Source organism: Triturus cristatus, chromosome 1_2 (genome assembly GCF_964204655.1).
Source record: "Triturus cristatus chromosome 1_2, aTriCri1.1, whole genome shotgun sequence".
NCBI lineage: Eukaryota > Metazoa > Chordata > Amphibia > Caudata > Salamandridae > Triturus > Triturus cristatus.
The window spans coordinates 567,021,319-567,034,530 of NC_140580.1; the positions used below are offsets into that span (position 1 = coordinate 567,021,319).

At 43.7% G+C, this 13,212-nt stretch overlaps 1 protein-coding gene across 4 annotated transcripts in view; it reads right to left on the reverse strand.

Annotated features, from left to right (window-relative positions):
• The window catches only part of LSR (lipolysis stimulated lipoprotein receptor), a 295,848-nt gene that overhangs the window by 118,063 nt on the left and 164,573 nt on the right, over positions 1-13,212 (reverse strand). For all 4 annotated transcript variants that reach the window (XM_085606478.1, XM_085606479.1, XM_085606476.1 and 1 more), the window contains one exon: positions 11,278-11,325. In XM_085606478.1, coding sequence (XP_085462604.1) covers positions 11,278-11,325 — 48 coding nt within the window. The remainder of the gene's footprint in view (positions 1-11,277; positions 11,326-13,212) is intronic.

The following is a 13,212-nucleotide window of genomic DNA, read 5'->3' on the forward strand; positions in this document are numbered from 1 at the left end:
AAACATCATCAATATTATAATTGAAGAATAAGACTACAAATATGGTAGGTTGAAACATGATTGAAGGACTACCCAAACATTCTTAAATCTATAAAATGCATTGGCAACAATGGACCTTAAATATGCTCTATCTAAGTTCAATGTAGTCATTGAACGGGAGTTGTTGATAGCTCGAATCAATCCTCTAGCTAGAGTCCGCTTGGATGACCTGTCAAAATGGTCTCAATTAACTACTCACAGCAATCATCTTTAGACAGCTCTGGTAGAGCAACTATTAATTCACCCACTTTAATTTTCAAATTGCTCTGGATTCTTTTCCACTGTGGGCAGTATTTGAGGATATGCTGAGACGGTATCTGATCATTCATGTTTCCTGTAGTCTGTTCTTCAGCTTATGAAATATTCATTATTCAGTAGCACCATTCACCCCTCAATTATAATCATACTCCTAACCACCAGTACTTGCTATAAAAGAAATGAAAGGGTGAGTTGACAGGGCAGGGATGGCCATGATTTCTCAATTATAAACAGCAACACATTTTTTTTCACTCTGGGACTATATAAGGGCAGCTCTTGGGGTATCTGGGATTTAAAAATTAAATGGCGGAGTAACGTGCTATCAGGTTATTAGAGTGCTGCTTATATAAGATGATGGACTTGGTAAGGCTCCATGAGGACTACTTATTTTATTCATGCCATTAAACCAGCTACATATGCGCCCCTTTCAATAAATTCCACAACTTAAAACTTAAGTAAAACCTTACTTCAGATTTTTAATTTGCTTTTAGGTAAAATTAGGCTTCTCCCACTTTCATAAATTAATAAAAATACAATTGTTTATTTCTTGAACAAAGAGCAAATCTAGATCAGAGCTTTTGCATCTCGCTATATTTTTTAACCATAGTTGCAGAACAACACACACTATGGGTGGGTTTAAAATGTTTAATTCGGTAATCAGTAAATTAGAACAATAACATTTGATTTGCATCATGGACAAGATAATCCCAAAGGATTGTTTAAGAGGCAATAGTGCCTTGGAAAAATGGTAGACATTACAAACCATCTGAGAGAAGGCAAAACAGTTGAATGAGGTTAATCTAAGTTTCAAAAGCAAACACTCGACTAGTGTAAACCTCCTTCTACAAAGGCAGGTTTTCCAAAGATGTGATTCTACTCACTTTAAGAATAGTAGACAAAGCCTGAACTTCTGATAGAGAGTCCTAGTCTCCTGTTCCTCACCCTTTGAATACTCCCCAGGCAGGTGCCAGACTGGATTCGAAAACATTTCAGCAGTATCTTTGAGCAACGTCAGCAACGCAGCTCGGCTCCCCACAGATGCTGTTCCACACCAGAAATGACGTGCAGAGCATATATAGGCACCACTACTGCACGCTATCAATTTCTTTCTTTCTGCGCCATCTGACATGGATCCAGAGCTCCCCTTTCGTTTAGCAAAGACACTTTACCTAAATATTTTTTCAAATTTCCAAAAGTATGCACAGGCTGGCTCCCCATAAAAGGACAGGTGATCTACTCTGTCGGGACTGTCACAAGCGAAAGTTTATGAGATATTCCCATCAGGTATGCCTGTTGTCCAGACACAACTGCAATGAATGTGCATCGATGAACCAGAAGGCCATCTGGTGGTGAGGCAAAACTTTACATCTCCAAGCATAAGCAGACTCCTCGCAGAGACCGCTCCAGGTCAAGAGCAAAGTCCAAGGTTTGGTTTTGATTCAGGAGTCAACGAAGCTGCTTGCGATGCCAGTGTTCATCGCAATCCAAACCATCCAGTAAGTCTAAAAAGAAATATAAGAAATCGAAGCGGGATTCTGCCCTTTCTCGTCACTTTCATTAGCCATGGATTTAGATCATGCTCTTGGAGTCTACCAATTTCAAGCCGATCCTGCAACTGGTTCTGTCACAAACTGAGCTTACGGGGCCATCTGCCACTCCGCAACATATCGAAGAGTTCTGTGCTTGCTCTTACACCTGGGCTAGTCATAGAGGAGCCTGCTTCCTAAGACATGGTAATGTGTAGAGCAGCTGAAGTCCTTGACCTCCAGGTCTCCAACTTGGAAGTCAAGACTAACGTATTAACAGAAGTCCTCTAGCCAGAGAAAATTCTGTCATTTAAAGAGGCCTTAACAGACACATTATTGGGAGCTGTGCCAAACCTTGCTATGGCCCACCAGTCAACTGTTAAATTTCGAGTTGCCATTGCCCTGTCCCAGACAGCCCAGATTTTCTGTCTTAGCACCCCACCATTGAAAGCATGGTGGTGCGATCGTCCGCAAGAAAGACAAATCTCAAAATATTCCCAACCACTCCCCAGCTAGAGTTTCAAAATGTATTTAAACCTATGGCAAACTTGAGTCAGTAAATGCTAGCTGCCTGCTGTCGGCGCTATTCAACGCCGTTTGGGACTCTAGTGAAAGTCCTCCCATGTGTTCCAGAGGATCTCTGACCTGTCCTTGCCCAGGTCATTCTGGACAGCCAGGAAGCTGCAAAGTACACGATTTGCTGTCGCTTGAACACCACAGATTCCATTAGGTGCCCACCAGCACTAGTGTTGCAATTCGCGGCAATGCTTGGCTACGGTCCAGCAGTTTTCTAGGTGATATCCAGTCATCACTCATGTACATGCCATTCAAATGAAGTCGCCTGTTTGGGGACAAGGCAGACTCAGCTCTCGAACGGTTGAAGCACACTCCTTGGGCTTATCTGCCTCACCTCAACAGCTCCTTTCACAGTTTTGGCAAAGGTATCCAATATCACCAGTAAATCCAACCCCAGCATGGCACCGAGCAGTTTCTCACACTGCTTCAGTGCCAACCACCCGGTGGCCAAGGTGAACAGGCCACCAAGTCCATTACCCTTCCGATTTCAGCCCCACCTGCAAAACCCTTTAGCATGTCCTTAGTGGAACATGCCCCGCTGGTTGAAGGCAGGATCTGACAATTTATGCCAGGTTGGCAGACCATAACAGACAGGTGGATCCTGCAAATTGTTTGCAAGGGCTATGCCCTCCCCTTTCTTTCTAAACTGCCAAAACCTTACACCTTCTCTCCAATTACAGATGGAGGAGCATCTTTCTGTTTTGCAGAAGGAAGTGCACGCCGTTTTGGCCAAGAGGGCCATCGAGAAAGGAAGTGCACGCCGTTTTGGCCAAGAGGGCCATCGAGAGGGTGCCTATGCAGGAAGTAGGACGTGGTTGTTACTCCCGCTACTTCCTGGTGCCCAAAAGGGAAAAAGGCCTCTGGCCTTTTTTTTGACCTATGCCCACTCAAAACTTCCCTCCTGAGGTTAAAATTCAAAATGCTCACACTGGCCCAGGTCTGGTCTTCTCAAGACCCCTAAATCTGGAGGGTAGCATTGGATCAGCATTACCTCTCCGACCACGTTCAGATTTCAGGGGACATTGCAAAGAATCTGCAGTGGTGGTTGCTGGACTGCAATTGATTCAGTGGCAGACCCTTCTCCCTTTCCCACCCAGAGCTGACAGTGGTGACTGATACATCACTTCTGGTTTTGGGTGGCCATCTAGCGATGTGGAGATCAGTGAACCATGGTCTCTGGCAGAGTCTCCAGCTCCACATCAACCTTTTGGAGCCAAGGGCCATCTCTTTGGCGTTGAAAGCCTTCTATCCATCCATCTACAGGAGGTTGATACAGCTGCTCACAGACAACATCACTTAAATGTGGCACTACAACAAACAGGGCAGACTGGGGTTACAAATTCTGTGCCTGGTGGTCTTGTGCCTCAGGAAATGACTGGATCATCAAGAGATTTTACTTGGCAAGAACACGGACGGTCAGGGCAGACTAGCTCAGAAATCGGTGCCCAACGGATCACAAATGGCAGTTACACCAAGACATGACACAGGGTCTCTTCCATGAATGGAGAGAACCACGGCTCAATCTGTTAATCATCAAGAACACCCAACTCCTGCACTTTTGCACATTTGAGCTTCCAAGGCATGTCTCGCTCCGACACATGTTCTGCCTTGAGTAGGACTAGAGACTCCTGCACACTTTCCTGGTGATACCACTCCCTGTCCTTATTTCTGAAGATCAGGAACGACAAGTCATCCTAGTTCCTCCAGATTGGTAACCAAAACTCCTGCAGTTGAGCTGCGTTCCTCCAATCAGGCTGCCTCTTTGGGAGGATCTGCTGTTGCAGCAGCAGGGTAGGGTTCTGCACCTGAGCCTTCACAATCTCCACCTTCATGCACGAAGATTGAGTGGTGACAGATGACTTTTGACCTTCAACCAGAGGTGGTTTGTGCCATCTTGGAAGCCAGGTATCCCGACAAAAATGGTCGGTGTATGTCGCTGGGAGAAGGTAGTAGAGCTTGGTGCGGTGCTCAGTAGATTAACACCTGCAGGCCAAGTTAAGGGTACCTTTCAGCTTTTTCAGGTTGCTGTATGAATCCCTCTTTGTTCAGGTCACCTGTTATGAGATTTTTCATAAGGCTACAAAATAAGTTTCCTCCCTTTCCCATTGTCATCCCACTGTGGAACCTTAACTTAGTTCTTGTTGTAATTAACCAGCTCGAGCTGAGCTGGAGAATGAATTCCTCACCTCTCATATGCACGCCGTTTGAGCCAATTCACAACTGTCCTTTGCCGCTCCTCACCCTGAAGACAGTGTTCCTCATAGTCATAACATTGGTGCATCATGTGAGGGAGCTACAAGCTATGTGTGTATACCACCATCTTCTCAGACAAAGTTCTGCGAACTCTGGCATCCTTTCTGCCACATACTGTGACGCAGTTCCAGGACGTTGAAACCATCACTTAGCCGACGTTCTGTGATCTTCCTCAGTCTCTAAGGAGGGGAAAGTCCCTCGGTTGGTTCTCAGAGAGCACCAAGCTTCTATGTAGATCATATCAAAGACTATCAGGTGGGCAATCTGCTCCTTGTGGGATTCGCTGCAGCGAAAAAAGGCAAGATCGCAGTAGAGAACCATCTCACATTGGATTGTGTTCTGTATTATGAGTTTTTATGCACTGGCTAAAAAGCAGCCTCTAGAAGGGCTGCCTACTCATTCTACTAGGTCTAAAGCTGCCACCATTGCATTAGCAAGAGGAGTCCCCATCTTATACATTTGCCAAGTGGCTACCAGGGCATACCCTCATACGTTCACAAACCACTATTGTCTGGAAAGTCAGTCCACCAAGAATGCTCTTTCTGATAGAGAGAGGTGTGACGCAGCGGCCAGGGTGGCTGACTCAGGAGCACGAGGATCACGGTTCGATCGCCAGCGGCAGCAGCACCATGCGACTCTGGGCAATAGGTTGCTTAATCTCCCCAATGGCCCCCAGCGCCTTGAGGCTTTAGGGGTGATTAGTTTGTGCTTTACAAATACCGGGTTTATAGAGACTGTGTAGCCGCTGATTCCTCACTGTCCCTTCCATCCTCCCTGTTCTGTGACTGGACTCTATCCATTACTAAGATACCAAGTCTAGGAATCTGCACACTTGCGCGCCAATTTGCTTTTGGGGATCTGCATTGGGGCGCAGACAGTCTTGAAAGCAACTGACGTATTTAAAAGGTCAGGAATCTGCAGCTAGATGGAGTCTCTACCAGAAAGAGCATTACCAACGGTAAGTAGTTTGTTCTGTATTTCTATACAAGGCAATGGCTGGAATTTTAGAAATATAAACTTCTAATAATAAAAGAACATCTCATTTGCATAATACTTACAAATATTGCAGCAAATCCATTCCAAAGGAACTTGCTTGTGGCTGATTTAATTTGTATACGATTTAACTAAAAGAGTTTATTCAATACGGTCACTCCTAAATCCGAATACTTAACTACAATGCAATTATTATCAATCCACCATTAACCAAGAGCTGTTAACTTTAGAGCAGCAGTTATGACTATTTTTTCCATTCATCACCAGACTGTGGACGCTCACTTAGTTAGCTAAAGGATCAAGTTGGTGTTGGACTCCTATTGGCGTAAGTTTCACTAAAACATCTGTTTACATTCAAATCAATATCTCAAAGTACAGTACTTTCAGATGGAAAGGATTAAATAATTTTACTTACCTCAGAAAATTAAACACAATGTGAGAATAAAAAAATAAAAAAATCTAACAGACTTGGTTTAAACTATTTGCATTAATTTTAGATATCAGTTTGTTACTGGTCTCAATCACCATCCTTTACCAATTATCTGGGTGCAAATTCACCAAAGATAGTAACAAATGGCCTGGGATGTTTAAGTTCCTTAATTTTTGGATGATCCACTCAATCAAGGGGCACAGCTATAATCTACATATGCAAAGTAGCTTCATGTGTCCTTTCCTCACATATTTTTCAAAAGCTACAGATCAAAAGTATCAATCGCTAAACAAGAAGTTAGAAACCCTTCAAGCTCAATTGGTAACAATTTACTTTTAGTAACCCAGACTTCCAAATGTTCTACAATAATTTTAGCAAGTAAGTTCCCAGTTGCATTTGGCAAAGCAATAGGATAATTCAATTAGTTCCATCACCCTTCTTGTTTAGCAATATAAAATGACTCCCTTTCCATAAACAAGGAAGTTGATTTGATGCCATACAATAAGAGTGGTTGTAACAACTTACTCCAATAAAATGGAGTAAAATTAATAACAGTACCCTGGGCCAGAGAGCTATGCATACCCTTTATGATGTTGGTGATCATTTAATTTGAAATATGAGAAAGAACTGAAAATAGCCATTTACTGCTACCCAATTTAAAAGCAATCACAGTTTCAAGATAGAGAAAGATCGCCAAATGATATTATATATTGGAATAGATTTTTTAACATCATCTTCATCCAATAGGATGGCCACTATAAACCCGATGTAAAGTAGACAGCATTTCGTTAAAGCTGAATGAATCAAATGCCACCACTTAGCTTTATTTTTTTTTTGAAAAACCAATTTTATTGATTTGACAATAAAACAAATACCAGCAAATCAGCACAGTACAGTATAAATGGCAATTCCCAATCAGTTGGATGAGAAGTCACATAGCGCAGAACCCCACCAGATTTAGCGCGGTATAAACATTTAGCATACGTTCCAGCTTTAATCCATAAAACCCAACCATTTGCCCCCATACCCTACGGTATTTCTTCGGGCATCCCCATGCCTCGTACATGGGTTTTTTCTGTGTCGCACAGCAGTCCACCCTCTCCCGCCACTTCCTGAGGCTAGGTGGGGTGGGAAGTTTCCGGGCAGCGGCTATGTCCCACTTTGCCACTACCATAGCCGTGTTAAACAACTTTTCATTCTTGTTCCATCCAGCCAGTCTGTGATCCCCAGGAGCGAGTGTCGTGGATCATGGGGAGTCTCCCACCCCAGAACCTCCAAGTTCCCCCTCAAAGCCCCCCCAGAACCGTGTCAGTTGGGGACATGCCCACACCATATGAAAAAAGTCTGCCGGGTCCTGGCCACACCGTGTGCAGGAGGCAGTTTGGTACAAGCCCACTCTATGAAGGCGCACCGGGGTTAAATAGGCAGCGTGCAAATATTACAGTTGAATGAGGCGGAGTTTTGCCGATGCAGTGACCATCTTGGGTGCCGTGAGCGCATCCCTCCAGTCCTCTTCCTCCAATGGGCCTACCCAATCCTCACATTGGCTTCTGAGCGGTCCTGTGAGGTTGAGGTATTGCTGATTAGTGTACGATAAATGCAGGAGATACCCCCTTCCCCAGATTGCACAATATAATTTGTGCTTCAGGAGGGCTGTGTTCCGGGACTGCTGTGTCTTCTGATATATGTGCATGGAGGGCATGCCGCAATTGCAAATACTTATAAAATTGTGACGGGTGTAGGGAGTACCTGAATTAAAGGTCTTGGAAGGAACGCATGTGTCCGCTAGCCCACACATCCCAGAGTTGTGAGATCCCCACAAGGTCGCAAGATCGGAAACCCTTCAGCCGACTAACTTCCTGGAGCCAGGTACCGTGCCAGAGAGGTATTTGTAGGGTTAGCTTATGTGTCCAGTGGGTGTGTGCAGTGACGTCTGCCAGGCCAGAAGCGCGTTACGTGTCACCTCCGGCCAAGTGGAAGGTATGGACCTCCCATACATCAGAGATCGTATTTTGGGTAGAACCAGCTCGCTCAGTTCAAGTCTGTATACCGGATCGGTCCATCCCCCGTTGAACTAGTCATGTATGGCGAGGAGGCAGATGGCCAGGTAATATAAATATAAATGGGTCATCCCCATGCCTCCATCAAAGGGCGGAACCCGGCATAGGGTCAGAGCCAAACGGGACCTCCCACCCCCCAAAGGAATTTAGTGGCCGTACTATCTAGTTCCCAGAACCAAGCTTGCGGAAAACAGAAGGGGGTGTTTTGGAGGACGTAAAGGAACCTGGGGAGAATCATCATTTTGTACAGGGCGACCCTCCCCAGTGGTATCAAAAACTAAAGGTAAACCTCAGCACTCAATTTAGTTTATATTTCGAGTTATCCAAAACAATTTTTTTTTGTGTTCAACAAGTACAGGTTGCACATTACTTAGCGTTCAATGTACTAAACATATCTTTCAAATACATTTCGATTTTTTTTCCCCCATTCGAAAACACACAATATTTGTTTGAACAGTGATAAGCTGGTAATTATTTCACTTCAGCGATAGACCGGCAGCCGACACGAGTTTCGTTTCCATGAAACATTTTCAAGGCTTTGCAAAATAGTCAGCGGGCTCTTAGAAATGTTTTATTCCTTTTATGAATCTAGTCTTCTGGCAACCGTATATACTCCTTTAAAAGAAGATTAGTAGCTCCATTTCAAGCATGTTTTCCCAAATTCCCAAATAAACGTTAGAAGTTAATAGGTTTTGATGGCAGCGCTCGGGCTTTCAGTATGCCCCTGTCGGTGTCGAGTAGTTGCGTAATAACAAGCCGTCTCAGAAAAAATATAATCTGGGGGTATAGGGGGAGCGCCTGCCACTTGTGGAGGTCTTTCTTCACCAGGTGGTGACGTTGAGGGACCAACCGAGGTCAGGGAGGAGGGCGACCCAGATCCCTAAATACCTAAAGGATTGTCTCCTGAGGGGTATTGTGGATTGCCAGTCGTAACAGTTCCTGGCTAAGTGTAGGGGGAACAGGACTGACTTACTGGGGTTCAGAACCACTTCGCTTTTAAAATAGAAAAATGTATTAAGCTAAATGACAAAAATCCAATAAGGGGAAACTGCAATATGAATGTTTAAAGTTTTAAGTGCAAAAAATAAACACACAGTGCTAGTGATAATCGGTCACTAACCAGTTTTGTCCTGATCAAATACTTTACCTTCCGACTTATTCTTTCAAGCCACAGTCAAATACAAAAGTACGCTTCTAAGCCCCCCCCCCCCCCTCCTCCCCCACCCCCAATGACCTCAGGGGAAGCTTAAAGACACACTGGGTGAAAGGCAGCGGACAACAGCAGGGTCCAGTACAGGTCCAACTGCCAATGGGCAGGTTGGGTGCTTCCAGGAAAAGGTCTCTTGCAACTCCCTGTAGCCACACAGGAGATAATCCAACTGACCCTAGGATTCCAGTTTTGTCCTGTGTACAAGAAGGATCAAGTCCAGCCCTTCAAGGCTGATGTCTGGTTATAGACAACAGATCTAATACTCTTCTATACTTCAGAAGGTCCAGAAATCTTTCAAATGTGGGTGCCCGGGGATGCCACATTTATTTATGCCCGACCTTAACTTAAGGGTGGGGCCGACTCCTGGCACCTCCCTAACCAATGGGGTAAAAATTGGCAGGCCATGACCTACCTACTTTTGCAGTAGGTACTGTTTATCGTACTGCAAACAGGCCCAAAATGCATGTGTTAGGGCATTTTCAAGATGGCAAAAGTCTTCGCAATACCCAACTTGAGCTTCAAGCGTTTGGAGTTGTGGTGGTGGGGGGGGTGGGGGGGGGGGGGACGATGGGGAGTTTGTGTCCCCTCATGTATGACACTAAAATCCAGCTTGAGGCAGGCACTGTATCCACAACAAACCCAGATCAGATGTCCAGAAGGACAAAAGCAGGGTCCATGCGCCCTACCTTGTGGGCTACTATGTTTTTAAGGCTTGGCTTACTAATATTTAAAAGGGCTTTTTTACTTGGCAAAAGGTTTATTTTAACAGGTCACACTGCAACAGTCAGGCTACACAGAGTATGCCTGATGTGATATTTGCTTTGCCACTGTAGAGGTTGGCAAAATAGATTCTCCAGCCCACATGGCACATAACTTGTCGGCGATGGGTACACTTAGTGTATCAAACAAGGGACTTCTAGGAAAGTTTAATATACCAATTAGGCATAGTTTATTTATGTAGAGGTCTAAAGACAGTACAACAGGAAGGACAAAAAAATTCAGAGAGGGAGGAAAGAAAAGCTGGGCAAGCACATTCCAAATTAGATAATGTCCGAGTTCTAGGTAATGAGCCTAATCCAAGACAATGATCAGAGATATTGCTACTACGAATCAATTCAACAAGTGTACAAATATGACTTAAAAAGATCGGTTACTACATGTAATGCTGGTAAATTGGGATCGTCATGCACCACCATGAAGTCGCTATGCTCCAACGAGGTAGTTGCAGACATACGAGGAAAAATCAGCAGGAAAAAGAGACCGAATATAAATCTTAACTTTTACTTGAACCTGCTTTGCCCAGCATTAGCTTACAGAACGATAGGCTCCTTCACATGTCTCATTAATTCTTGGATACAACCAACTCAGGCTGGCTATAAATGAAGTATGTTGCAAAAGCGACGCACAGACCTTGACTGTCAACAAGGTGAGGAAGAGCAGCATAGTCTTCAAGTCGATCAACCATTGACATCTTGAAAAGGCATATAGTTAATCAGCATCGAGTGATAAAGACTGGGAACCACCAAGGCTCTGCTCTCAAGACTGGCCATCAGGCTGATCTGTAACTGGTCAAATCTGCTGTGGGTGGGCAGCCAATGCAAACTAACCCACCACTATGAAACAGTACTAGACTATTTTTGCATTATTCTAATCAGCAAGTTAGCGGTTACTAATAATAAAAGCAACACCATTTTGCAATTCTATGCTTAAAATACCGATCAATTGTAATTGCAATTGCAACCTTGGTGAGAATAATATGTTATTGCATTTCAGATTCTAGCTCAGAACCCAAGCAAACCAAACTAGATTTGATGAAACATTGGGCTGGCCCAGATGTGATTAGCAGCCTCTTCTTTTATAATAAAAAGTACAAACATTTATTTCAGAAAAATATAGAACACTATTAAAAACAATTCCAGTGCTTGTGCATACCTGATTCATTCTCACGGAGAAGAGGCACTTGAGAACTGTGGCCACCAACTGGAAAGAAGGTTAAAGAACATGCAGATTTAAGTTTATTAGAAATAACAAATAAATAAAAAACATGCATCATACATCTTCTGTATATTCTACTGGTTGTGACTAGCATAAGGACAAAGAAAACTATCTTAAGTCCAGGAATCAGTGAGTTACCATAAACTATGAACATTCTGAAACTCTGGACCTGCCTCCAGTATAATCAGTTCACCTTCAAAGCCCACATGTAATGTGATATAACAGGATTTTACCTACATGCCATGGATGTTCTTCTTTAAATCATTGCTGTAATAATTGCATTAACAGAGCACAATCACAGCAAGTTAAGAAATACAGTAATTTCAATAACCTGTGGTGGTGGCCCAAGTGGAATGACAAAAGTTGCCACATGAATAGCAACAAGAGGGTTTGTCACAATTAAAAAAGATAATTGCTTCAACTGATTTCCTTTTGCAGGGCACTTTCACAGATGCTCTGAAGATCAAACAGATCATGCCTCGCTGAAGAAAGTCAAGCCTAGCTTCACACAACCTCACAAACCACTTGTCTATTACACTATACAATTTTGTGGAAGATCACTGACAAGTCAGCTGCAAACCAGATCCACAATAGAATCAGGAGTAAAGCCCTGCTGCAAGACAGTGTCTCTGACCTCAGGCCACCTTGCAACATAAAACAGCAACCATCCAAGTGGCTGATGATGACTGTCAGATGAGTGCCAAAGGCAATCTACTCTTTTTAATCTTACTTGTCACCTGTGCAGGCTTTGATTCGTCTACGATCATGCTGCACTTGACAAACCCATTCAGAAATTGCTTTGTTGCACCATCCTGCAGTCATTGTAAACATATCTGAACAGAGGCCACACAGTTTATTGACAAGCCCATATTTATAACCTGTGGTGACTCCCAAAGCATCCCCTCTCTAGACTTTCAACTTGCACATGACAAGCTAGAGTCCCACCAACCGAAAAGCCTGTGAGCATTAACCAGTAACCAAATGATACACTGCACTCCCTCTCACATAATACATCATTCAGCTTAAAGAATTATGCCGCAATCATTCAAGAGTGGATGTACAATGCCTTTCTCAAGAGGTACCACGCTCTCTGCACTAATATGCCAGCCAGCAACATCCAAAGTTCAGGAATGGCACAATGAATTGAATATGGATGACACTGCTCCACCACTTGTCATCAGTAGAAAAGTCCTATAGATTTTCTGCTATCTGCCTAAGCACATACACTGCACAAGCCTGCCTGGCAATAACTGATCCTACTCTACAGAATGAAGATGCTCTGACCAGCCGTTCAGCTGACAGTGCCATCATCTTGATGGCAACACTTTACTTGCTGGAGTCCCAAAGATCCATCTGAAGTTTCTGAAGAGCATTCTTAAAACTAGGACAGTCAGAAATTTGACAAGATAATTTACATAGTTCTAATTGCGCAAACTCCACACTTACATAACCTTTAATGCATGCTGCATCACCGTTCAGTAAGTCAAGAACAGGACATAAAATTCCCTGGGGTCCACAATGAAGACAATAAGAGGGATTTTCAAGACATGCAGCATCAGCAGAATGAAACTTCAAGAATAGAAAAGGCTTAATATTCCCCTGCTAGTCATCAAAGCTGTGGAGCTGCACTGGAGTTCAGATCTGGCAGGTAACCTTCCACATCTGCTTTTCATACGAACTAAAGACACTGATCTTCAAGCAATACACCTACACATCTAAAGATTGCCCCTTCACCACATCACCAATTGAACTTTTACCCTCACTGCTGCCAATCCCCAACTGCACCTACTACTGAACTTGCCCATCCTAGTTGTAAACCTTGCCACTGCATTTACCCTTCCCCACCCTTTGTTGATGTATTGTATCAGTAAC